At 54.6% G+C, this 23,126-nt stretch overlaps 7 protein-coding genes across 7 annotated transcripts; 5 read left to right on the top strand and 2 right to left on the bottom strand.

Moving 5' to 3' along the window:
• Positions 1-481: 481 nt before the first annotated feature.
• SPSK_07871 (methylene-fatty-acyl-phospholipid synthase) lies at positions 482-1,321 on the top strand (the record flags this gene model as incomplete). The annotated part of the gene is made up of 4 exons (XM_016734524.1): positions 482-536; positions 616-655; positions 710-726; positions 801-1,321. The coding sequence occupies 4 exons, from the start codon at positions 482-484 to the stop codon at positions 1,319-1,321; spliced, it is 633 nt and encodes a 210-aa protein (XP_016590915.1).
• Positions 1,322-3,487: 2,166 nt separating this feature from the next.
• On the top strand, positions 3,488-5,551 carry SPSK_07193 (metal iron transporter; the record flags this gene model as incomplete). Its single annotated transcript, XM_016733859.1, has 2 exons — positions 3,488-3,935; positions 4,008-5,551. 2 exons carry the CDS (start codon positions 3,488-3,490, stop codon positions 5,549-5,551), a joined length of 1,992 nt encoding a protein of 663 aa, XP_016590914.1.
• A 1,545-nt stretch (positions 5,552-7,096) lies between these two features.
• Positions 7,097-10,496, top strand: SPSK_06930 (RNA interference and protein silencing protein (Qde2); the record flags this gene model as incomplete). The annotated part of the gene is made up of 3 exons (XM_016733600.1): positions 7,097-7,521; positions 7,592-8,733; positions 8,806-10,496. The coding sequence occupies 3 exons, from the start codon at positions 7,097-7,099 to the stop codon at positions 10,494-10,496; spliced, it is 3,258 nt and encodes a 1,085-aa protein (XP_016590913.1).
• A 214-nt stretch (positions 10,497-10,710) lies between these two features.
• SPSK_07514 (uncharacterized protein) lies at positions 10,711-12,126 on the bottom strand (the record flags this gene model as incomplete). Its single annotated transcript, XM_016734176.1, has 1 exon — positions 10,711-12,126. One exon carries the CDS (start codon positions 12,124-12,126, stop codon positions 10,711-10,713), a length of 1,416 nt encoding a protein of 471 aa, XP_016590912.1.
• Positions 12,127-12,593: 467 nt separating this feature from the next.
• Positions 12,594-13,550, top strand: SPSK_07796 (uncharacterized protein; the record flags this gene model as incomplete). The annotated part of the gene is made up of 1 exon (XM_016734451.1): positions 12,594-13,550. One exon carries the CDS (start codon positions 12,594-12,596, stop codon positions 13,548-13,550), a length of 957 nt encoding a protein of 318 aa, XP_016590911.1.
• Positions 13,551-13,838: 288 nt separating this feature from the next.
• On the bottom strand, positions 13,839-15,743 carry SPSK_07256 (protein kinase C substrate 80K-H; the record flags this gene model as incomplete). The annotated part of the gene is made up of 3 exons (XM_016733920.1): positions 13,839-14,491; positions 14,581-15,537; positions 15,650-15,743. The coding sequence occupies 3 exons, from the start codon at positions 15,741-15,743 to the stop codon at positions 13,839-13,841; spliced, it is 1,704 nt and encodes a 567-aa protein (XP_016590910.1).
• A 504-nt stretch (positions 15,744-16,247) lies between these two features.
• On the top strand, positions 16,248-17,561 carry SPSK_07572 (uncharacterized protein; the record flags this gene model as incomplete). The annotated part of the gene is made up of 1 exon (XM_016734231.1): positions 16,248-17,561. One exon carries the CDS (start codon positions 16,248-16,250, stop codon positions 17,559-17,561), a length of 1,314 nt encoding a protein of 437 aa, XP_016590909.1.
• Positions 17,562-23,126: the final 5,565 nt, after the last annotated feature.

The following is a 23,126-nucleotide window of genomic DNA, read 5'->3' as shown; positions in this document are numbered from 1 at the left end:
GAGGAGTTCGGGAGCAAGTTTAGTCCAAGAGCTCCCCAATGGGTTAGCGCCGTTTGCAACAGCTTCCAGTGGTAAAGTAGCTAGGTGGGGCGCTGAAACGGACTTGGTCTGCCCCTGGAGCGGCCCTGAAGGCGAAGAGCTGTCAGAAGCATGTGAACAAACGCACTAAACCCTACAGGCCCAACGGCCCCCAAAATGCCCCAACCTAACCCCACTACAAAGACAAGGAGCTCTCCGCTCAGCCAATGACGACCCTTCCTGCTGGATATAGCGTCACTGGCACGAAACCTGCTGCGCACCGTAGTGCATTTTAATTCCTGCCATTTGTTTTCGTTGAGAAGCAAGACAAGCTTCCCGTTTTCCAATCTACCGAAACCAAGGTCTGCATCTTTTCTTCTCCCGCATTCTCCCCAGCAACACAGCGTCCGTTGCTTCTCGCCTTGTATCAACCTCGCCCTCGACCTCGTCCACACCCGTCGCCATGGCTTCCCTCCAATTGTCCGAGCTGGTTGACTTCGACCAGAAGAGCCTCTTCAGTCAGTCTCTCTCGTCGGCTGCTTTCGTCCGATGAATGCCGCTTCTAGCAGACGAGCACGTTTGGCTAACATCTCGCAGTCTCTGCAGCGGCTATTGCATTCAACCCGACCTTCTGGAAGTATGTCATCTCCTGTGCTTGACCCTTTCTGGTTCTTGGCTAACATCTGTACAGCATTGTCGCGAGACAAGGTACGCCCCGAGTCCAGATCAAGAGGTTACCTGGATCTTGTCTTTTGCCAACTAACAATCCTCTTCTAATTTAGAATACCACAACAAGGTTCTTACCCGTCTGTTCGGCGGCAAGTCCCAGACTGCCTGCTACTTCCTCGCTGCGACCATCTTCTCCCTGGGCATCGTCCGCGACTTCCTCTACGAGCGTGCCCTCCGCGACCAGCCCATCCACCCGCTGCTTGACACCAATGAGGCCACGTATGCAGGCTATGCCCTGCTGGCCGTGGGTAACTTGCTCGTCATCTCGTCCACGTGGCAGCTCGGCATCACCGGCACCTTCCTTGGCGACTACTTTGGCATCCTCATGGACGACATTGTCACTGGCTTCCCCTTCAACGTGACCGACGCTCCCATGTACTACGGCAGCACAATGAGCTTCCTGGGCTCGGCGCTCGTCTATGGCCGTCCCGCGGGTATCCTCATCACCGGCTGGGTGCTGTTTGTGTACCTGGTCGCCTTGAGCTACGAGAACCCCTTTACGGCCAGCATCTACGCCAAGCGCGATGCGGAGCTTGCCGCCGGTGTCAAGAAGGACAGCAAGAAGAAGCAGTGAATGCCAAAGGACAGTTCAGCGGGCCGGCGTATTCAACACGAAGAAGAACCTAGCGAAGGGAGGGCGTGAGAACAATGGCGAACAGAAACGAAGACAAAACGACCATTTTGAAGGCGAGTGCCTAGGTTTGCGTTCGATTTCAACACACACGACGGCAATGGCAGAAGATGAGGGCGCGCCGGGCAGGAGAGAGGCAAGAGAGAGAAAGAAAAAGAATCAGGGTGAGGAGCACCGAGACAGTAGCGGTGACAGGACGAAGACGAGAACGAGAAACTGGAGGTCAACCAACCGGCTGCGGCTGACAGAATCCATGTGGAGCGGATCATTGCACAAGCGTTGACTTCATTTTGCATATTGCATATTTGGACGTGCTCACACGACAGCTTTGCTCTGTTACGCATGCACACGGCCAAATACGAGCACACCCCGCGACACCGCGTTAGAGGTGCTTGGCCCGCCTTCAACATAGGGCCAACAAATACACGGAGGCAGAAGAAAGGACAGCACAGGAGAGGTTCCCCAGACATATCAAATCGGAGACCATAACCGGTCTAAGACGGGCTGAATGCAACGAGACGGGATACCGACAGCCGCGCTTACCGGAGATGGCTGGACACACAAGTTCACGGTACGGCATGTAACCTTCAGAACCTCACAACGGACCGATTCGTCGCCCGACACAATGCAAGGGAGCATATAGCAATGGGACTTAGGTTTCAACACAGTCGGCCAAATGATCCCAGAAATTCCCTCCCATCGAACGAAAGTACATGTGGTTGGCGAATAAGACTTGTCCAAGGGAATTGCAAAGAGGGAGACAGGAGAGATAGAAAGTGCTCTGTTCAATGTAGATAAAATTCAACATCGCTAGACCAGCTTGCATAATGTTACGGCCGCTGGTAAAGTCCACCTCGTATGTCCTATATTCGCGCTCACGCGAATCTGGTTCCAACTGGTCAGTGGGACATCGAAAAAGACTGTTATCTGATGCCCCGCTGCCTTATATGATACGACGTACACCTTGATGGGCCATGACGGTCGCCTTTTCGCATATCGGCCAGGCTCGCCGATGCAGAAAAATGGAAAAACAAAATAAAACAAAAACCCACACGGCCAACCTAGTGGCAAGTAATACCCTCTGAGCGGCTCCTGTCATGCCATTCTCTCATGCGGTGGGATCAGCTTGCACAGAAATTTCCAGAACAGGGGATAGTTGTCGAAACTGCAAACTGGAAGCGACGATGTGCTACTTTTGAGGCCGCCGTGGGCCTGGAAAAGGCTCAAAAGTGCGCAGCTTTTGTGGTTGTTTCCTCTCGTCGATGCCGCCAGCACTTTGACGTAGCCGACTCGTCCTGAATTGATCAACGATCAGAGGCTGCTTCGCCGTTCTCTGGTTGGCCGCCTGGCCTCGGTCCCTTTCTCTCTTCGCCCTGTTTCGGTGTAGACAAAGAATTCTTAGTGCACCTGCCGGGAAGACAGGTAGCCGGGCCAGCGTCACATCCGGGTGTCGAGCACTCCGTATTGGTGCTCTCACAGTTGCCGTACAGGGAAGTCGAGGGCCAATAACACCGGGCAACTCTCGTCACCGTTTGCCACCTTCCCTTTCCATGCACTAAATCCATTTTACCAATTTTTTATCGAATAAATTTTATTCATCGTCGACTCTCCTACCAGACCATTATTCTATTTTATTTTTCGTACTCTTTGTGTCTAGAAGTACTTCTCACCTCGTAACAGCCCCATCGGAAGATTCCGCTGCAGTTTGCGGTTCTCGGCTCTCAATTGTTACAACTCACGACGTATGTCTTTTATTGATAAACCTTGCGGCGTAACTTTGCATTCTTTTGTCGACTCGATCGTTTTATTTCTTCACCTGCATTCTTGCACTGGCGAGGAAAGAGCAACAACACCTCCTTCCTCAGGGCATCGTCATCGTGACTTTTAGCCAGTTTCCAACCTTTTCCAACCTCGTCGGCTGACTCTCTCATCGTTTACCACACCCACATCACTTGTGTGATAAACCACTGCCCCCCCTTGTCGAAGTGTCTCTCGTCTTTCTCATTCCTCTGCCTGCTCATTTTCTTGAACACGGTCGCACCACAAAACACAGTTTCAGTAACCACCCTCGTTGCCAACAGCTTGTTCACTCCTTGGGCTGTCCTCATCATGAACCGCCCGTCACGCACCGACGAGCCGCCGCGCAGCGATGGCCTGAACCAAAGCCCCAACGAGCTGTCGAATGACCTCACCACCAACGAGGACCTTAACGGCACGGCCAATTCCCGCCGGTTCAGACGCTCCGTCTCCCCTCACGACCTACAGGCCGGTCTTCCTGGAGAAACAAATCGATTCGGGATCGCTGTCGACAATCCAGACGACCCTGGCTACCAGAAGACAGCCGCTGCGGGGCCGATTACCACCCGGGTCGACTCCGTGGCCTCGGCGCGACGGCCGAGCCAAAGCAGTGTTCCGCCCAACAGCGACGGTGGGGCACTCCAAGCGGGTGGACATGGCGACGGAAACCGGCGCCAGGGTCCCTTCTGGAAGGTCGTCTCTAGTCTTAGGACGGCTATTCGATTTGTCGGACCGGGCTTCATCGTGTCTGTCGCATACAGTAAGTACTTGTTGTCTGGGCCCATCGTATTTATATATATACGTGTATATCGGCATCTCTAACTGTCTCTAGTCGACCCCGGCAACTACTCAACTGACATCGCGGCTGGTGCTTCGTACCGTTACAAGCTGCTTTTCGTCGTGCTGATGAGCAACTGCTTTGCCATTTACCTGCAGAGCATGTGCATCAAGCTGGGGACCGTCAGCGGCCGCAACCTTGCTGCCGCCTGCCGCGCATTCCTTCCGCGCTGGCTCAATATTAGCCTGTACATCCTTGCCGAAGTCGCCATCATCGCCACCGACATCGCTGAGGTCATCGGTACGGCCATTGCTCTGAACCTGTTGCAGCCCAAGATCCCGCTCGTGGCCGGATGCGCCATCTCGATTGTTGATGTGTTCATTGTGCTCCTCTTCTGCAAACCTGAAAATGGCACACGCAGCGGCTTGCGCGCCTTTGAGCTCATTGTCGTTCCACTGGTGCTCGGCGTCGTCATTTGCTTCTGTATCCAGCTGTCCATGATTGACCACACCACAACCAGTGTCGGCGAGGTGTTTCGCGGCTATTTGCCATCGGCAGCCGTCATTGAGCAGCAGGGCCTGTACCAGGCCTGCGGCATCTTGGGTGCCACGGTGATGCCTCACAGCCTGTATCTGGGCTCGGGCATTGTGCAGGCACGGCTGCGCGAGTACGACGAGAAGTACGGCCTCCTTCCACCCGAAGAGGACCAGCAACCGCAAATGGTCGAGCGCGAGGCTGATGACGAAGCATCGGACAACGACAACGGCCGCCATGGCAACCGCACCCTCTCGTCCCTTCGGCAGCAGTTCTACCTTGCCAAGAAGCACACCGAAGACCGGTCCCAAACGCACACGTACATCCCCTCGCTGCGGGCCATCCGCCACTGCTACAAGTACTCGGTTGTTGAGGTCGCCGTCTCGCTCTTTACCTATGCCCTCTTTGTCAACTCGGCCATTCTCATCGTGGCTGGTGCTGCGCTCTACCAGAACACCATCGCCATGGGTGCCGACATCTTTGCTGTCCACGAACTCCTGTCGAATACGCTGTCCAAGGCGGCTGGTTTTGTCTTTGCGCTTGCCCTCTTGTTGTCAGGCCTCTCGGCCGGTGTCGTCTGCACCGTGGCTGGCCAGATGGTCTGCGAAGGCGCCTTGCAGTGGACGATTGCGCCCTGGCTACGGCGCCTGCTGACGCGGTCCATTAGCATCCTGCCGAGCATCGTCATCGCGGGTGCTGTTGGGCGCGACGGGCTGGACGCCGCTCTCAATGCCTCGCAGGTTGTGCTGAGCATTGTGCTTCCGTTTGTCACAGCACCTTTGCTTTGGTTCACATCGTTTGACAAGTACATGACCGTGCAGCCCGGTGCCGCCCGCTTTGCGCTGCGTGTGCGGTACCGCAAGACAGCGAGCAGTACGAGCGACATTGGCAATGTAAACCAAAACCAAGGCACTCCCGACGGCGAGGAGGGTGACCCGCGTGGCAACGAGGCCCCTGCCAAGATGGCCAACTCGTGGCCCACGGCCATCCTGGGTCTTGCGATCTGGATATTCATCACGGTTTTGAACATTGCGAATCTGGTTCTTCTCGGCAAGGGCAACTAACACAAGCACGTCAAAATCATACGCTGGACATAAAACGATGCTGCCGTTTTGGATATATGGACATTTTAAGAAGAACCCTACATGGGAAATGCCAGTACATGATGTTTTTTTTGTCAACTTACTGGACTTGGCCCCAAAAATATTTGCAGTGTTCATAGAATAAAATAAAACATCAGTATTAGGCCTTCACTTGTACCTCGTCAAATTGTATTGTCACATGGTTTTCCTCTTGGAGAACTCCGTTTGTTACTTGTAACAAGAGCCATAGCAAGCGCATTCGTCCGCTTGTATAACTTCCTCTAAACAGCCGATACAAATGACTTGACAGGTGAAGGTGATATCATGTCTGCTCCTGCCTTGTTGACCATGGCACAGGTTAGAAGTGGCGCTGTCACAATTGGAAAGAACAACCAGGATGCGTCATAATGTTGTATCATATGTGGCAGCGCGAGGAAAGAGCCATCCTTGACCTGCCGCCTGTTCAGTGTTTCCCTGAAACAATTCCCCTATTTGATATTATCACAAACCGGTTATGTTCTCTCACTTTTCAACTCTTCCCACAGCATATTGTCTGACTTTACGAACTCCGCTCGCTTCACAATATGTGGCACCCTTTCTCCAAGTGAGTGGTCCGTTGCGAGCCATGGTTCTCGTGCTGGGGAACACCGCATGCAAGATACGCGACAAAAACTGCCATTGTCACAACAATGGAGGCACATCGGTCAGACTTCTTTGAGTGTGTGCGTCACCATGTGCACCTCTATTGAATCATTTTTGTGTACTCTCCCTTGAAGGATGTGTGGCCGGTAGGTCAAAGCAAAAGCAGACATAATCTGGGGCACCCTGCAGAACCACACCTCAACTGTAAACAAAATCAGCGGTGAGCATATCCCAACATCCCAACCCCTGTGTTGTTTTTTTGAAAACGAACCACGAAAAGCGCCTGGTCATTTCGCAAAGAAACACAAGTCGCTGACGGCTGATACGTGTTTCCAGACCTGGGAATGGTCTTCGCCGAGCCCGACAACCTCATAAGACGGGAGAGACTACGGGTGCGACACTCGGCTCGGAGAGGACAAACGACTTGTGACACGCGATGGCAAACAGAATTGATGAACCAGCTTCGCAGCCCGGCTGACCTCAATTGAACACCCAAAGGTGAGCCCGGAAACACCCCTAAGGAGCTCCGAGGCACTGTGGTATCCAGAATGGAGGAGCCTAGAGCCGGAGAAGGCTAGCTCACAGGCCAATCTCAGCCACTGGTGTAAGCGACTCATACCTCCTTTCCCCAACATTTTACACCAATTCCCGTCGATAGCTCCCCCGATAAAGCGGAGCCAGCTTGTTTAAGAGGTAGCTTGACAATAGCTAGCTGCTTCGGTTTCACAGTGTCGTCATGTCATAAAACGTCCACACGCCTCTCCAACTACAAAGCTTTGTTCACTACGGCCGGATCAATTCATCTTCAAAGTAGATCGTCACATTTATTCGAAAACCGCCAATTTGCACACAAGACATCCCAGCTGACGGAGAGCATATCCAAATATGGCCGATGACCAGCGAGGCCGGGGACGTGGCCGTGGAGGCGGTGACCGTGGTGATCGTGCTGGTCGCCGAGGCCGCGGTCGCGGGGGTGGAGGCGGACAAACAAGCAACCCAGCAGCCGATGTAGGCGGGCCTGCACCTGCGAGGGGCGGTGGTAGAGGCGGCAGGGGCGGAGAGGGACACCGTGGCAGCGATCGTGGTAGTCGTGAAGGTGGCCGAGGCCGAGATAGTGACTTCGGTGGTCATCGTGGAGACTTCCGTGGCGGAAGTGACCGTGGACGTGGCGGAGGTGACCGCGGGGGTCAGTACAGAGGGCGCGGCGGCGGCGGCCAGTTTGATGTCAGCATGCGCGGTGGTCGAGGCAGCCGTGGCGGTTACGGTGGTCGTGGAGGTGGTAGCCACAGCCAGATCACAGGGCCATTTGCGTGAGTATCTGTCCCCCTTACCCTGGACAGCGAACGCACATTCGGCTTTCGAGTCTAACATCCCTTGAAGGTACAAAAACAAGGCAACCCCACACCCTGACCAGAGTATCGTCAAGCTCGAGGACCAGCTTATGGAAGCCTCGTTGGGCGACGGGAAGCAGGAATCAGTGGCCGCAGACAAGTTCCGCTTCCCGCACCGGCCGTCGTACGGCCGCGAGGGCAAGCCAATCGAGGTTTGGGCTAACTACTTTGAGCTGGGCATCGCCAAAATGCCATCTCTATTTCTTTATACGTTCCATGTGCACAAGGGGCGGCCGCCTTCGGATGACAACGCAAGCACTTCCGCAACCAGCCAACAGGGCGTCAAGATCAAAGGGCCATTTTTGCGCAAGTTGCTTAAGCATATTCTGGAGACAGTCTTGGACGTGCCAGGACTGTCACCCCGGACCGAGCTTCAGAGCAAGTTAATCACGCTCCAGCGCATCTCTCAGGAAACTATCGATCGCCTAAAGGACACCCATTTTAACGGCGACCATTTTGAAGTGGAGTTGGATGGGCCGCACACACTCGACCTGGACAGTCTCCGGACGTGGCTTGGCACCATGCACGACGGGCGCGACGCGCAAGATCTGAGCTTCCCCAAGTTCCAAAATCTGATGGATGCCATTGGCATTATTATGGGCCATGGCCCCCGAATGGGTGGCTCTAACCTCCACGAGGACAACCCACGCACAGTGGCCGTCGGCCGCAGTCGCTTTTTCCCAGTCGACGAGACGAGAGAGGCCGAGCTTTTCCAGCGATCGCGGCCCCTCGAGATTCTGCGCGGCTACTTCCAGAGCGTACGGCCTTCTACAGGACGGCTGCTCCTCAATGTCAACGTCACTCACAGCGTATTCCGCTCCTCCCGGGAGCGGCCGTTCTTTGAGCTTTTCCGGGACTGCCATTTTCGCGACCTTGAGCAGTCGTTGAAGGGCGCGCGCGTCCGCATCACCTACCCGGACCTGTCCCACGAGGAGTACACCGTGTCTGGGTTTGCGATGAAGCCCGGCGGTGGTGCTGGCTATGGCGAGACCCGGTTCAAGAAGATCAGCGAGGTCACGTTCACACTGAACGAGCCTGGTTCGGGCTCGTCTAAGAAGAGGGGCGGAAAAAAGACTGCTGCGCAAAGGCCCACCGGCAAGCAGATCACTGTCCGGGACTACTTGAAGGACAGTAAGTTTTCATCGCCAGTTCAGTGATTGGGGGTCGAATACGTGCGTTTTTTTTGCTAACATGTGCTGCTAGAATTTAACGCGGGCAACCTTGCGGACACGATTGCCGTTAATGTTGGCAAGAGTCAGAGCAATCCCGTATTCTATCCGGCCTCGTGGTGCTCTCTACTACCTGGACAGCCTTGGAACCGCAAGCTGTCTGGCGATGATACCTCGTCGATGATCAAATTTGCATGCCGCCGGCCCGAATTAAATGCCAAGTCCATTGTGAGTGTCGGGCGCCAGGCTCTCCAACTGGACAACCTCGACGCCTCGTTCAAGGACTACCGCATCACGGTCGGCGACAAGCTTATCACGGTCGATGCCAGAGTCTTGCCTGCCCCTGATCTGGTCTACGGGAAGAAGTTCAAGATGGCGCCGCAGCGCGGGTCCTGGAACCTGGCATCGCGCGAGCTGGCTCAGGGCGGCTCAAATAATATGGACAACGTCAAGTGGGCGTACTACGAGATGCCCGGATCTCGTGGTGACGTGAGATCAGTCATGGACTCGTTCATGACCGCACTGAAGGCACTCGGCGTTCCAGTGAGTGAGGCGCCGCTTCAGCTTGGACGACAGGGAGACTACAGCATGTTCGACACGCGCACATTCGACGGAAAAGACGATGCGATTGATGCCGCCTTCCGGCGTGCTGTCCAGAGCGCACCCAAGCCCAAGATCATCTTGTTTGTTCTGGCCGACAACGACAAGTACGTGTACGAGCGCATCAAGCTGCTCGGTGACACGGTGTTTGGCATTCACTCGGTGTGCGTAGTATCGCAAAAGTTCACTAGAAATGACGCTCAATACTTTGCCAACGTGGCACTCAAATTCAACCTCAAGCTCGGTGGCGTCAACCACAGACTCGACAAGCCGGACAAGCTGGGCATCATCTCGAAGGGCCAGACTATGGTTGTTGGGTACGACATCATCCACCCAACGAACTTGGGCGCCGGAAAAGATGTGCAGGACTTGCCCAGCCATGTCGGACTCGTGGCCAGCATCGACAAAGACCTCGCGCAGTGGCCGGCGTGTCAGTGGAGCCAGACTGGTCGCCAGGAAATGACGTCGGATGAACTGACGGAGGCTTTCAAGTCTCGTCTGGAGCGCTGGCGCGAGCACAATGGTGCGTACCCGGACAATATTCTGGTGTACCGCGATGGCGTCTCCGAGGGACAGTTCGAGCAGGTACTGGACACCGAGCTGCCGAAGATGAAGACGGCGCTCAAGAACGTCGACCAGTCGAAGACGAAAATCACGATTGTCATCTCGGTGAAGCGGCACAACACACGCTTCTTCCCGACCAAGGCAGAAGACATGTCCCGGTCGGGCAACATTGAATGCGGCACGGTGGTGGACCGCGGCATCACGCTGCAGCGCTACTGGGACTTCTTCCTCACAGCACACACGGCTATCCAGGGAACAGCACGCCCGGCACGGTACACGGTGATCTACGACGAGATCTTCCAGAGCCGCGGCGGCGACCCCAGCATGTCGACGGGCGAGCTCGAGAAGATCACGTACAACATGTGCTACCTGTTCAGCCGGGCGACCAAGTCGGTCAGCATCTGCCCCCCGGCATACTATGCAGACCTCGTGTGCACGCGGGCACGGCTGTACCAGAGCAAGCTATTCAACCAGGCCATGGAGGGGTCGGGTTCGGAGCCGGCGGACCGGGTGTTCCCGCAGGTGCACCCCGACGTGCGCCGCGACATGTACTACATCTAAGGGGAGAGGTGTGGGAGACAGGAGATGGACATTGATGTTGCCCAGAATGATTATACGTTGCGTAACATACTTGGATTTCACGCCCAGATTTAATTTGCTTAGCATGTGTCTCAATTACCATTGGATTTGTGTTGGCTTAATTTTGTCTTTCCCACTTGGTACCATGTCATATTGAGCCATGTCATATCATCAAAACCGGACACTAGCCACAGACTTACTGCGTATCGGCGGGCGGCATCATCCATGCCAGCCGTTGCTGTGGCCGAGGCCCTTTATCCCCAGCCGGACCCAGGTTCGCGCTACTATCATCGCCCTCGTCACCATGGTCACATACACCGACAGGATCGACGATAACGAACCGCAGAGCCCAGTTGCGTACCCGGGCCGTCTTGGCAAGAAGCTGCAGGTCAGCCGGATAGGAGGCGCCGGCCTGTGTACTGGTGGGCACCTGCGCCGCTGCCGCAAGATGGGCTGACGAGAAGAGTGCATCGTGTGCCGGCTCTGGTTGCAGAAGGCCGCCACGGTGCAGAATGTGCATCTTGGTCTGGTCCTTGCGCAGGCTGCTTCCATACACCTTGTCGCCAAAAACGTGGAGGGCAACGTGCCGCAAGAGAACGACATCGTGGGGTGCCAGGGTCGGAAGAAGCATTGCCAGTGACGACGGGCCGGCCGACTGAGCTCCATCCATCCAGACGGTCATGCCAAACCCGGATCGTGTCTCATCCCCGACTACGAGCTCCACCAGGGACGTTGGCGGGCGGTCCCGACGGCGACTGTTGGTGGTGTTGCCGACCACCCGAGGCACGCCCACAGACACAATGGCCACCACAAGGTTGACCGTCACCGTTTGTGGTGCCATGCGCCGCAGGTACGCCGCGCTGGGCACGTCGGCCAGGTGTGTTAGGGGCTGCCAGCGGGGTATGTCGGCTGGAAGCGGCGGGAGGCGTGACGCCGAAAACGAGAGCGGCTCGGGCTGCGAGAGAGACAGAGACATGGTCGTCTCGTCGAAGCTGGCCGCCGTCTCGTACACGGCAGGCGGGTCAAAGGCCGGTAGGGACGACGGCAGTGCGTCGTGCACAGCCAGCGAGTGTTCAATGAACTCTTGGGATAAGACGAAGGCTGCTGTCTGCGGTGGTCGTGAAGGCAACGGCGGCAGTGATGGCATTGGAGGCGGCTGAGGCGACGTCGGAGGAAGAGCATTGGGCAGACGGAACGAAAGGGATGCCTCGTCCAGCGAGGAGGGCGCACGACTACCGGTGTCCCGTGTATCGTCTTGTGTCGACGGTTGGGTCGACTCTTGGGTCACCTGTGTCAGATCAAGGAACGCAGCACGGCCGTACAAGTGCCAGACGCTGTCGTTGGTGGCCTGTGGCTGCTCGTTTTGTTCCGTCTTGAGACGAGGCTGCGCAGTCTCCAGCGCCGGACGAGTTTGCGGTCGCTCTGGCGGGGCCGCGCCGGGCACATGGGCCGGCACAACGCGCCACTCGGGGTGACTATGTGGGCCAACGTCTGTGGTATGGATACCGGCCTCCCATGGCCGTACTGTCTCCGTAACGGCCGTCTCCTCTACTGTCGACCAGTCCAGCGAGGCAGCGTCTGGCGCGCCGGCGAGGATGATCGTCTTGCCCATGTTTTGGGCTGAGTAGTGCTGACTGCGGCCTCACATTTCTTTATCATCGTTTTGTAACATCATTAAATTGTGAGAGTCGTATAACTGCCCACGTATCAACGGAAAGAAATGCTCAACCGGCCAAGGCCGTCTGGCCTATTCGACTGAATTTGGTGACAGCGTTGTTATGTTGTGCTGGGACGAGCATTCGCAACCCCTAGATTACTGCTGTATTTCGCAGTTATCGAACCTAGGCGCTATAGTTAGCGCGATTGACGATACGCTGAGACAAAATTTGCGACGCTGTACTACGACATATTTGCCACTGAACTCTCACTATCTTATCTCACTCTTGTCGACACGCATTTTCCTACTTTGTTGCAGCCTCAACATGGACGATTAATCGACAGCTATCCCGGCCCTCAGATCTCCACAGCCGCGTCGCAGTACATAAACTCCACGAGACACTATATTATTCGACCACTACCATGGGTAACGACGGCGGCTCGATCCCGACGCGTCGGGAGCTGGTAAAAAACGCCGCACGGCTCCCAACAATTTCGGAGCTCAAGGCGACGGCGCTGGAGGCGCTGACGCACGCATGGCAAAACGACCCTGTCAGTGGCGATCCAATCGATCTTGACAATGTCGTGTCAGACTGGCGCGGGCGGCTGTACAACTACGAGACGGTGCTGCACGGCCTGATGCCGAGCGCCAGCAGCGACGACCAGGAACGCGACACTCCCAAGGAGTCCAGCGACGACAATGAGACTGCGGCACGCGACCTGACGTTTGCCGACACGGGCATCCGCTCCATCCGCGACGTCGTGCGCCTCCACGGCAAGCCCTACAAGCCGGCATCCTCCAAATCTACAGCCACTCGATGGCAGTGTCCCGTGACGCTCAAGGAGCTCGGCCCCGGCAGCAAGGCCGTGTACGTCGTGCCCTGCGGTCACGTCTTTTCTGACCTGGCCATCGAGACCATCCTGCCGGACAAACTGTGCCCCGAATGTAGCACGGCCCTCGTGGCCGCCCACGTCGTGCCCATTTTGCCCTCTGAGAAGGCTGAACTAGCTAAACTGCGGACGCGCATGGACACGTTGCGAGCCGAGGGACTGACACACAGCCTCAAGAAGGACAAGAGCGCGGGCAACGGTGGCAACAAAAAGAGCAAGAAGAACAAGCGGAAAGCGGGCGCTGATGGAGATGGAGATGGTGATGGTGACGACAAGTCCGGGAACAAGAAGAATGGCGCAAATGAGGGGCACGACAAGACAGATGGTGCGCCTGCTCCCAAGAAGAACAAGAAGGACAAGGCTGCCAGTGCCGACCCCAATGGGATTGCCAGCCGCATTAACAATCCGATGACGGCCTCGCTGACGGCCAAGGTGCTCGCCGAGCAGGAAGCGCTCCAGCGACAGAGAAAGCTGGCCGAGTCAAGGTAGCTCTGACTGGCGGCATGCCCACGCACAGCAGTGACTTTTGTACAAATATACGATAACGATACCCATGGATGATATAAATGTCAAAATAGTAGCAAAAGGCAAACAAAAAACGAGAGAAAAATTGAAACATTTCATATTTTTGTAAATGCTATATAGCACCCCCTCCTCGGGGAAAAGTACAAGCATATATATACGCCAGATTCCTTGTCGACATGCAAACGTAGTACACCCCGTCTATCCTTGAATCGGCCTTTTATCTTAAACAGGTAGGCACAGCGCACGTCGCTTCTACAGCTCGTCCTTTCCAGAGCCGGTGTCGGCAGCCTTGGGCGACTCCTTGCAGGCAGCCGGCGTGCCCACCTCCATCTTGTAGACGCACTTCTCGGCCTCCGTCACGCGCCAGATCTCCTCCTTCTCGGCACAGCTCAGCCAGACGTCCGTCCGCCGGTTGGGGCCGTTCCAGCAGTGCAGGCCGTTCTCGTACCGCAGCACCATGCGCGGGCCCTTGCCCAGGCTCTTGCCGTCGGTGCGCTCTTCCTCGTCCGCCACCTCCGTGTCGACGCGCTCAAACCGGCCCAGGCTGGTGTTACCGTGGCCCTTTTTGGACTTTTGCGTGGCTTGGCCGAGCCAGCAGACCTCGTAGTCGTACTCGCCCACCTCGGTCGTCGTGCACTTGTCCTTGAGCGCCCGGAAAATTTCGTCGGCACCGTAGTCCTTGGTCAGGTCGGCCTCGTCCTCGCGAAGCGAGTTCTGTCGACTGCTGAGGTCGTTCTCGGCGCTCTGCAGCGCGCCGCGTGCGTCCTTCAGAGCCTGCGACTCGTTGGACGCGTCGCTGTTGTCGGCCAACAGGCCGCTCTCGACCAGCCACACACGGAGGGCGGCCAGCTTTTCGTGGAGGTAGAGGCGCACAGACGGTGGCAGATATGCCTCGAAACTGTATACTGCAGAACGGGTGCGTTAGTAAAGGGACAAGGTAGTCGATCCGGAAGCGATACAAAAACAACATCAAAAACATCAAACCAAAACGTACAAACATCCGTGTCCGTGGCGTCGTCCGTCTCAAACGCCTTCCAGTTGACGCCGTTCTCTTCCGAGTCCTCCTTGAGGACGGCATGGACGTCAACGTCATTCAGCTCCGTCTTTTGCTCGCCGGCCGTCTTGGCCGCGTAGTCCTCCCACGCGTGCACGGCAGACTTGACACCTTCGTCGTTAAAGTTGGGGTTGTACTGCTCCTTGAAGTTGCGCAGGATCGTCTCCAGCTCGTCCACCTTGTCCTGCAGGTCGTCGCGGTGGTCCAGCACCTTGTCCAGCGTCTCGCGCAGCTCGTCCACGCGCTGCTTCGCCAGGCTCACCAGCAGGCTCAGCTTGCTGCCCTTCTTGGGCCCGCTGCCGCCATTCTTGACCACCTTGCCGCGCTCGGCACGCTCCGTCTCGGCCAGCTCCCGCTGCAGCCGGTCACGCGTCTTCTCCAGGCCCACAATCTCGCTCCGGAACTTGGCAATCCGCTCCACCACTTGGTTGCGCAGCTGCCGCGCCTCTTGGACCAGCGCCCGCCGCTGCTTCAGTGCCCGCTCCTGGCCCTGCTGCCGCTCCTGCTCGGCCTTGCGGAACGCCTTGCCAATGGCCGCGCACTTGTTTGCACATTTGACGCCGCCCTTGTGCGCGTATTCCTCGCTGCCGTCGCAGCACAGCTCGTAGTCGCAGATGCCGTCGTTGACGTACGAAAAGGGCACGTACGCGCCGACGTGGCCGGCGTTCTCGCACCAGAAACCGGGCAGGGCCGGTGTTGTGTTGGTGGTGCCCGAGGGCGAACCTGGGAGTGGCTGGGGCGGCGAAAGGGGGTCGAGGTAGGCACAGGCGGCGGTGCCAGGCTCGTCCGAGCCGTCGGGGCAGTCACAGGAGCCGTCGTTGACCTGTACAATGTCGAGAACGATGCTGGGGTTGGTGATGCAGGTGAACTTGCTCTTTGCTTCGTAGAACTTGGCGACTGCAGAACAACGTAAACAAAACACAAAATGTTAGCCGGCGCCCACGAACAGCTTGTACCAAGCTGTCATCAACCTCCCATCACCACCGCACTGGTACCCTGATCCACGTACATTCTGGGCTCACGCCTCGCGGAAGGCTAGCTGCAATGGCCACGTTGGAGCTAGCAAAGGCGCCGACCAGCAGAAGGGCCCTTGTTTGCCGCATCGTGAGTTTCGTTTAGGTCGATTTTGCGTTCGTTGTCATGGAGCGTAGCGACGGTAGTCGGTGGCAAGAGAGAGAGAAAAGACGAAACAGAAAAGACAAACAATACAAAGAAATCGAAAAGAAATGGGCGTCAAAAACAAGACGGCACTGGAGACAGTGTGAATTTGAGACGCCAAATGCAAAACGGATACCAAAGCGGCCAAAGACCAAGCTGTCCCTTTTGGCATGCTCCATTGGCCAAGTTGCTGCAGAGAGGCAATCACGTGGGGATCCACCCACTGGAATATGACGATGAGAGACGACCTCAGAGCAGGCTAGCGGACCCCTCAAGCTACGGACAGGGCATATTCCCCGCTGTAATCGTAAAATTTCAGTGCTTATCGCCAACGACATGGAAGCATTTCCTGGAACGAAAGCATCACCACCACTTTGGCGCGACAGACAGAAGAGCCACGACTTTGTTGCAGTACACGATCTTTGTCTAGACTACACAGCTTCCGAACTATGGCGCCACCAAAAGCCGCTGTCGACAGCGCCGCCGTCGTGGCCCTCAACACAAAGATCGACAACGCGCTTGAGCTGATTGCACAGATGCTTGTTCTCGTCCGAGACGTATATTCCGACGCCAGGAGGCAAAAGGAGGCGATTTCCCAGAAACCGATTTCATCAGATGCCTCCTCGTCCTCTTCTCCTGTCGCTTGGGACCCCCCATCCAAGTGCGAAGCCCTCAGCCTCGCCCGTGACGCCGCAACCCTCGCTCGCGCCCACGGCACCAAGATTTCCTTGCTCATGATCAACGAGCCCTTTACACCCTCTGCTATCCAAAAGGTCGTCACCGAAATGGGCGCACCACTCGTGTCCCTCGCGACCGCTGCCTCCGAGTGCTACGGCGACCGATACACGAACCACGTGCGGCAAGAGCTGGCACGGCGGTGCGCCAGCGTGCTCGAGCAAATGCAGCACCTTCTCAATGCCATCCCGCGCGACGGCCGCGTCGTTCCCGAGGCGCAGCGCGTGGGCGGTGCCGGCAGCGGCGGCAGCAGCAGCCGGACGCAGTCCAAGGCCATGGCGGACCGTGGCAGCTACACCAAGATCGGCATCCTGTGGGCCGAGTGCGACGCACTCGTCGCGTTTGCCAACCGGGGCATCGACGGGTACCTGGTGCAGGTGGTCAACCAACTGGCCGACCAGCTCAAGGACGAACAGGAGGAGCTTCGGGAGTGGGGCGATGAGGAGGAGGGCGACGACGACATCGACGGCGGCGGCGAGGGCGCCAACTTGGACGATGCAAACGTATCGGACAGCGGCTACGACGACGACGAGGATGGCGGCAACGGCGATGGGGCCCTGAACGACAACGAAGCCGCGCAGGCCATGCTCGACGCCCTGATGAACACACGCCACATCCCTGCCGACGATCCCCACGGCCTGCGACCGCGGCTCGAGACGGCGCTCAAGAAGATCCGGCTCGTTCTGCTGCTGTGCCGCGCCATCGTCAAGCGACGGCTAACCAAGCCCGCGCTGCCGGCACTGCCTACCCCGACACCGGAAGGCCATGTCGCGGCACGACTCGATGGTGCCGTCGCCGCGCTGCAGACCGTGGCGAACCGGTTTGAGGATCTGGCGGCAGCGTTCTACAAGTTGGACGCCGGCGAAGTAGACACCGTCTTGAGCCAGTGCTTGGAAGCGGCCGTGACAGTATCACGTCAGCTCTCTCGACCATGGACACCGCCATCAGGAGAGGCTCTGGGCGATGCGTTCACGGACTGGGCAACCAAGTTTGAATCGGAGATGCAGGTGAAGTCAATTGAGGCCTGAATATGACGGTTATGTGGTTTTACTTTTTGCGTATATTTTACCTTTACACAGCATGACCAGCGTTGGGTTTTGGATAGCCTTGCAGAATGCACTGTGGTGCTGTGATTCAACTATACTTAAGATACCTCTTTGTCTGTTTTCTCTGCATATTTCCTTCTTTCCATAGTCGAGAGCATTGTTATAGAAGCACAAAAGTCATGTTCAATATTTACACACATTGTGAATTCATTTTTACAAGTGGCGAATTTTAGTTCAATCGTCAGCCGGTGTATTGTTTTTTCTCCTATGTTTTGTATATGTCATGACCGTCCTTCCTTAATAACTGTCCCGCATGTAAAGCTTTTAATACAATTAAATATTTATATTTTCTATCCCAAAAACATATTTTTATTTAGAATAGATATACGGTACATGTATTTAGAGTCATTATTTGTGAATTTTTACATGGAACAAACAAAAACACAAAACCGAAGGACAGTACAAATTAAATGTATATAAGCACATTCTCCGTGTGACAGTTTTATTTACCACGGCCAGGTGTGAATTATATCAAGTTCCGAATCTCATAAAACTAGTTCAACATTGTCAAATATCTTCCAGCTTCCTCACCAACTTCCTCGCCAGTTGAGAGTAGTTTTATATTTCGTTGTGCCGAGTTGCATCTTTTGGTGGTATTCAAAGCAGAGTCGCAAGAAGAATGAGACATACAAAGAGAAATTGGATGACGGAAGTGGGCATCGCGTAGTTTCCGGTAAATTTCGACGGGTCTTGCGCAACGGTTTTCGACCCGATCGACCGCGCTTGAATCCACCGCACTCGAATCCTGCCCCGGCACTCCGGACTCCATTTCAGCAACTAAAGAGAAAATGCCATCCTTCGTGATTCCACACTTATTAATATCCCCGAGAAAAGGAATATGTTCAAAAGTAAAAATAAAAATGCAAGCCGGACATAAAGTAAGATGATCCTAGCAGGCAACCAAGATTAAGTCAGAAGCCAGGCAACCTGAAAGGTCGGACGGACACTTTTCTGGAAATCTAATAGGCTAGCCTCCTTAACAAAATCTACTTCCAATGCCCTTAATCCTTTGAATGTAGCATAGGGTTTATCTTACTATGTACAAGGACGTGATTGTGTTCGCCAACTACCATTCAAGAGCGTTGTCAAATACATTGACTACCGCCTGGGAGATGTCTAGCTTCTTCACCAAGAACGGACTCCTTTTTAGTCTGGAGACTGTTCCCCCATCTTTGGGGCCTGCCCCTTTATCCCGTCATCAATAGCCGGGCCCTTTTTGACCAAGGTGGATGCGACCTCGCTTAACGGGCGCACTCCAGGGGAGGTGCAGGGAAGAGTGCCACCAAGGATAACGAACTCGGAAGGGTGCTGCGGCCAACAATGGCTTTCTGAAGTGGCCTCTCAGGCTCTATGGACCCACTTTGATATTCGGATGGTAGACATTCCGAAATCGTTACCAAAGAGTTGAAATGTCAAGTGTAGTTCTTCGCAACGAGCCCTTCGACAAGTCACCGCAAGACCACATATGCGGAGGTTTTACAGAGATCGAAACAGTTTTCAGCAATGTCAAGAAACACGATGGCCTTGTAACCACTTTGATTTGAGTATCAGAGTTGTTTGTCCGTGGATCGGTCGCCGCTGGCGAAAAAATAAAATGAAAAATAGAATCGGGCATTTGTCAATACTAATTGCATCGTCTACTTGTCAAAAAAGGACGCGTCTTCTCCGCTTGGCGCACCGTCGGGGGAATAATATACACCATAATATGCACAAAACGAATACGGACCGGCCAATGCTAGGAGTGTTTGAAATATCCCCAAAGGCCAAGAACAATAAGTCTCCGGTCGTGGACGGAAGGCACGGAAACCGAGAGCCGTTGTGATTGACAAATGGTAAACGCTTAATTGCTTCGTTCGCTGCCCGAACCGTTGTGCCTGCGCCGTATATCCGGCATAAACCGAAATGCCGTCAATTTTGGCACTTTGGTACGCCATTGATGTTAGACATTGAAGTTCGTTTGGGCTTTCGGGGTCCGGCAGCTGTCCGCAACTGTGACCATTAGTAAATAGGATCTAGGTCGGAACCGATCCACTGAAAGCCCTAAAGTTGGGGCAACTTTTGTCTGGGTCTTGCATGTGGGAAAACAAGGGGTAATTACAATGAGTAGGCGGACGCAACTAGGGAACAGCTGTCGAGGCTGGATGATTGCAGCATTTGATAAAACAGTGTAAGTCGTTTTGCTTCTAGTGCTCCTAACTGGTCGATATTTGTGGAATATCAACGTAACTTGACATTCATTTGCATGGACCTGAACCAGCCAACTGGAGCAGAAACAAATTAGATTGATACGCGCCTAAAAACATGGGGTTGGCAATTTCAAGGGAATGGACGTGTTGTCTGTTAGGGTTCGGGTTGGAGGACTCGCAAGGCGATCGACAGAATAACAAAGGCGTCGATGGAATGTGGTTAGTCTGCAAGACAACTGTGACAACATGAATCATATTGCGGGATGTCAGTAAGGGGGTTTTTGTTTTCACGTTTCCCCTGCATCATTTTGAATGGCATGTTTGTACATGTCTTGTTTTGGAAGCACGTTGCTTACCATGTCTGAATTTGGCAAGATGGACAATCGTTTTCTTGTTTTCACGGTCCATTCGGGCGAGATGGAAGCAAGCCAAGCAAGAATGTATGGGAGCCAGTTGTCCAACGTAAGTCGTCTGACTCAGATTTCTGATTATTTTTCGGGCAATGATTGCCAGCAGAAGGATGCATGTCAATACCTGGAGAGGGTGCTTTTCTTTCTCATACGATATTACGTGAGAAAAGCAGCAGTTAAATAAACTCCGACGGTGCTGGGCATATGCTAATGTAAGATAGGATTTAAACAGGTGGAAGTCCTCGGACTTTCGCAAGGAATTCTGTTGCCTGACACCGTTGGCATCTGAGCCATCTGACAGGCAAAAATACCACACTGATATGTGCTAAGCCTACCGTCACTGGAACGCGCCTAACATTCCCTCTTAGGCAAAAACATGACGGTCTATTGTGACAGCTCCAAAGTAGACCTCCTCGTAGGGCGCTACAGGGCAGGGACATAGTACTTTTGGAAGACTTGCGTTTTTTATGGCTTCTTGGCTGATGACGAAACTGTTCAGACGACGATCTCAAATCCTGCCATTTGAAGACCACCAGGAGTAGTCCTATCTTACAGACGTCGTATCCCCGTACTATTCCGTCCTCGTGTTCGTGTTCGAACGGTTGCAGCAGAGATGACAACAAACCCGGGCCGCTCCAGAGCACGGTAATTTAGATGTAGGCGCTGAAGGCACTGAAGATGCTAGTACGGCGTACAGTGCTGCATATGACGAGACATTTTACACTATTGTAACGCGATACTCTTGCTACTCGCGGCGCCGGACGAGACCTTCATACGTTTTGTTTTTCAGCCGTTGTCTTGATGGTATCTCGGCGAGTTTCACGTCGCTGGGCTCTGCCGTCTTGGGCTGTTTGTGGGTGTGGTGGGTTGTTTCGGGTCGTCTGGAATAAGGCGAATTGGAAGCCGTGCGTTCTGTGCGTTCCGCATGTCGTTGTACGGCATTTTGTACGTCCCTTGCCTACACGTGTTGTGCTCCAACGCGTAAGATACCATCTGTCCATGAACGGTGTGATTGATCTGCCAACGAAGAGGAAGAGGCCCTGCAAGAGATTCAGAAGACAATGGGCGAAATCGAGTCCAGAAACATCCAGTATTGTCGCAGGTCTATGAGAGAGTCTCATGAAGACTGGCCAAAATCAAGAGACCAACGAAAGACGGGACGAACCGGGTATCGAACAAAAATAAGATAAAAAGAAGAACGTCTTGGTAAGGTGTAAAATCACAAAGTTGATGAGCCATTGTCAGAATTATCATTTGTTAGACCGTTGACCCTGGGATAAGACGAATATGACGACGGAACAATGAAAACATTGGCAATCAATGGAATCAATGGAATCAATGAAACGGAGAGGGGGAAGGGGTCGAGGGGGTGTATTTCGAGCCAACACAGGGACTGGTCGCTCGTATTCTGAACGATGTAAGGATATTTGGCCTGGCCAGCGCTGACGGTCAGGACCGGAACGTAATAACAAAATGCTCTAGCATCCCGGTGCTCGGGTGGAGTCAGATACCTTTTCATCCCGCCAAGTCAGCTTGTCCTGTCAGCGTGTGTAATGTGATTGGCTGGAGCTACGGGACTACGGTGTTTGTACTGTATTATACACGGTATCCTCGGAGGAGTTAGCACGTGGCCGCCACAGTTTGGGCGGCCGCAAAGACAGATTACTTTGACCCCCACAGTGTCTATTTTCCGCCATACCCATCCCAAGCCGCCCCACCATTCCAGGCGCAGCGAGAGCCCTGCCATTGAACAGGGTGGCCTGCGCGGCCTGGTTGGCGATGCACTGGACTCTTCTGCTATGCGCAGGGCAGATTGGCGTTGCTCCGGAACGGTGCTTGCCAAGGCTCCAAGGCTCGCTAGGCGAAGGCGCTGCTTTGGTCCATTCTGGGCATGCTGGGTGACTTGCGACGATATGATTTTACGTCGCCATTCTCACCTAGTATCATCAGCACGCAAGATTGTCCCCTAACATGCCTGTAGTTGTAAGATAGGTATGTTACGACGCCTGCGTTCATGTAATTATTTTAGTGCTGATAGTTTCCGGTGTGACTACGGAAGGGCTCGTTGTCACGGCTTCGTCTCCGTATTCATTCATCGCAAGTCTTGCTTCGCCTTCTCAACTCATTTCCTCGTGTGCCGCTGCTGCCCGTAAACCGCACATGTTGCATCCCATTGCCCATCTCGGTCTTTTCTACGCTTCCGCTGGCACGGCACTTGTCAAATCAGAACTTCCTACAGGGTCCGCTGCCGATACTGATCTGAAGATACTTGACATATTCCATGCACGCGTCAACTTCGCCCATCCACAAAGTATCTTAGTGAACTCCGACAATTGCTTCCGGTTAGCGGCCCCTGTCCCGTTTCTTTGTTTTGATTTGTTTCTGAGGGTCGGGCTCTTCTTGGAGTCCGGTTAGGTGGAGCTGCGTATTTGTTTTAGGTTGGTTTTTTCAACCGAGAAAATAAAAAACGGGTCAGCGCCGAATCTGCGCAGCTCTTGTCCCCACTGGCTCGCTTACCCCAGTACGATGTAGTGAGCAACTTAAGGCTCCTCTGGATGCTGTATTTGCGTTGTTGGCATTTACAAGCTGTTGCCTTATTGGGCAACGAAAGTTATCCATGTTAGAAAAGGAAGGACCGTACGATGCATTACCCCCTACAAAACAAAGTCGTATGCCGGAGAGAACACCAAAGCATCGCGCCAAACAATACCACCTCGCGTGCACACCCTGCAATTCTGTCGCGAATGGGACAGGACGAGCAGATAGTATCCATTGCTGTTGTTTTCTCCCCAAGCTAGAGAGAGATTTAGGCTTCTGTGCTAGCAATACGTTGCTGGCGTGGTTCCTGTCGCTCGCTCCTTCCGGCATCGTTCCTGCCCGTCTCGTGCCCA

This window comes from Sporothrix schenckii (assembly GCF_000961545.1).
Source record: "Sporothrix schenckii 1099-18 chromosome Unknown Cont41, whole genome shotgun sequence".
Lineage (NCBI taxonomy): Eukaryota > Fungi > Ascomycota > Sordariomycetes > Ophiostomatales > Ophiostomataceae > Sporothrix > Sporothrix schenckii.
This window is presented reverse-complemented; position numbering and strand designations above follow the sequence as displayed.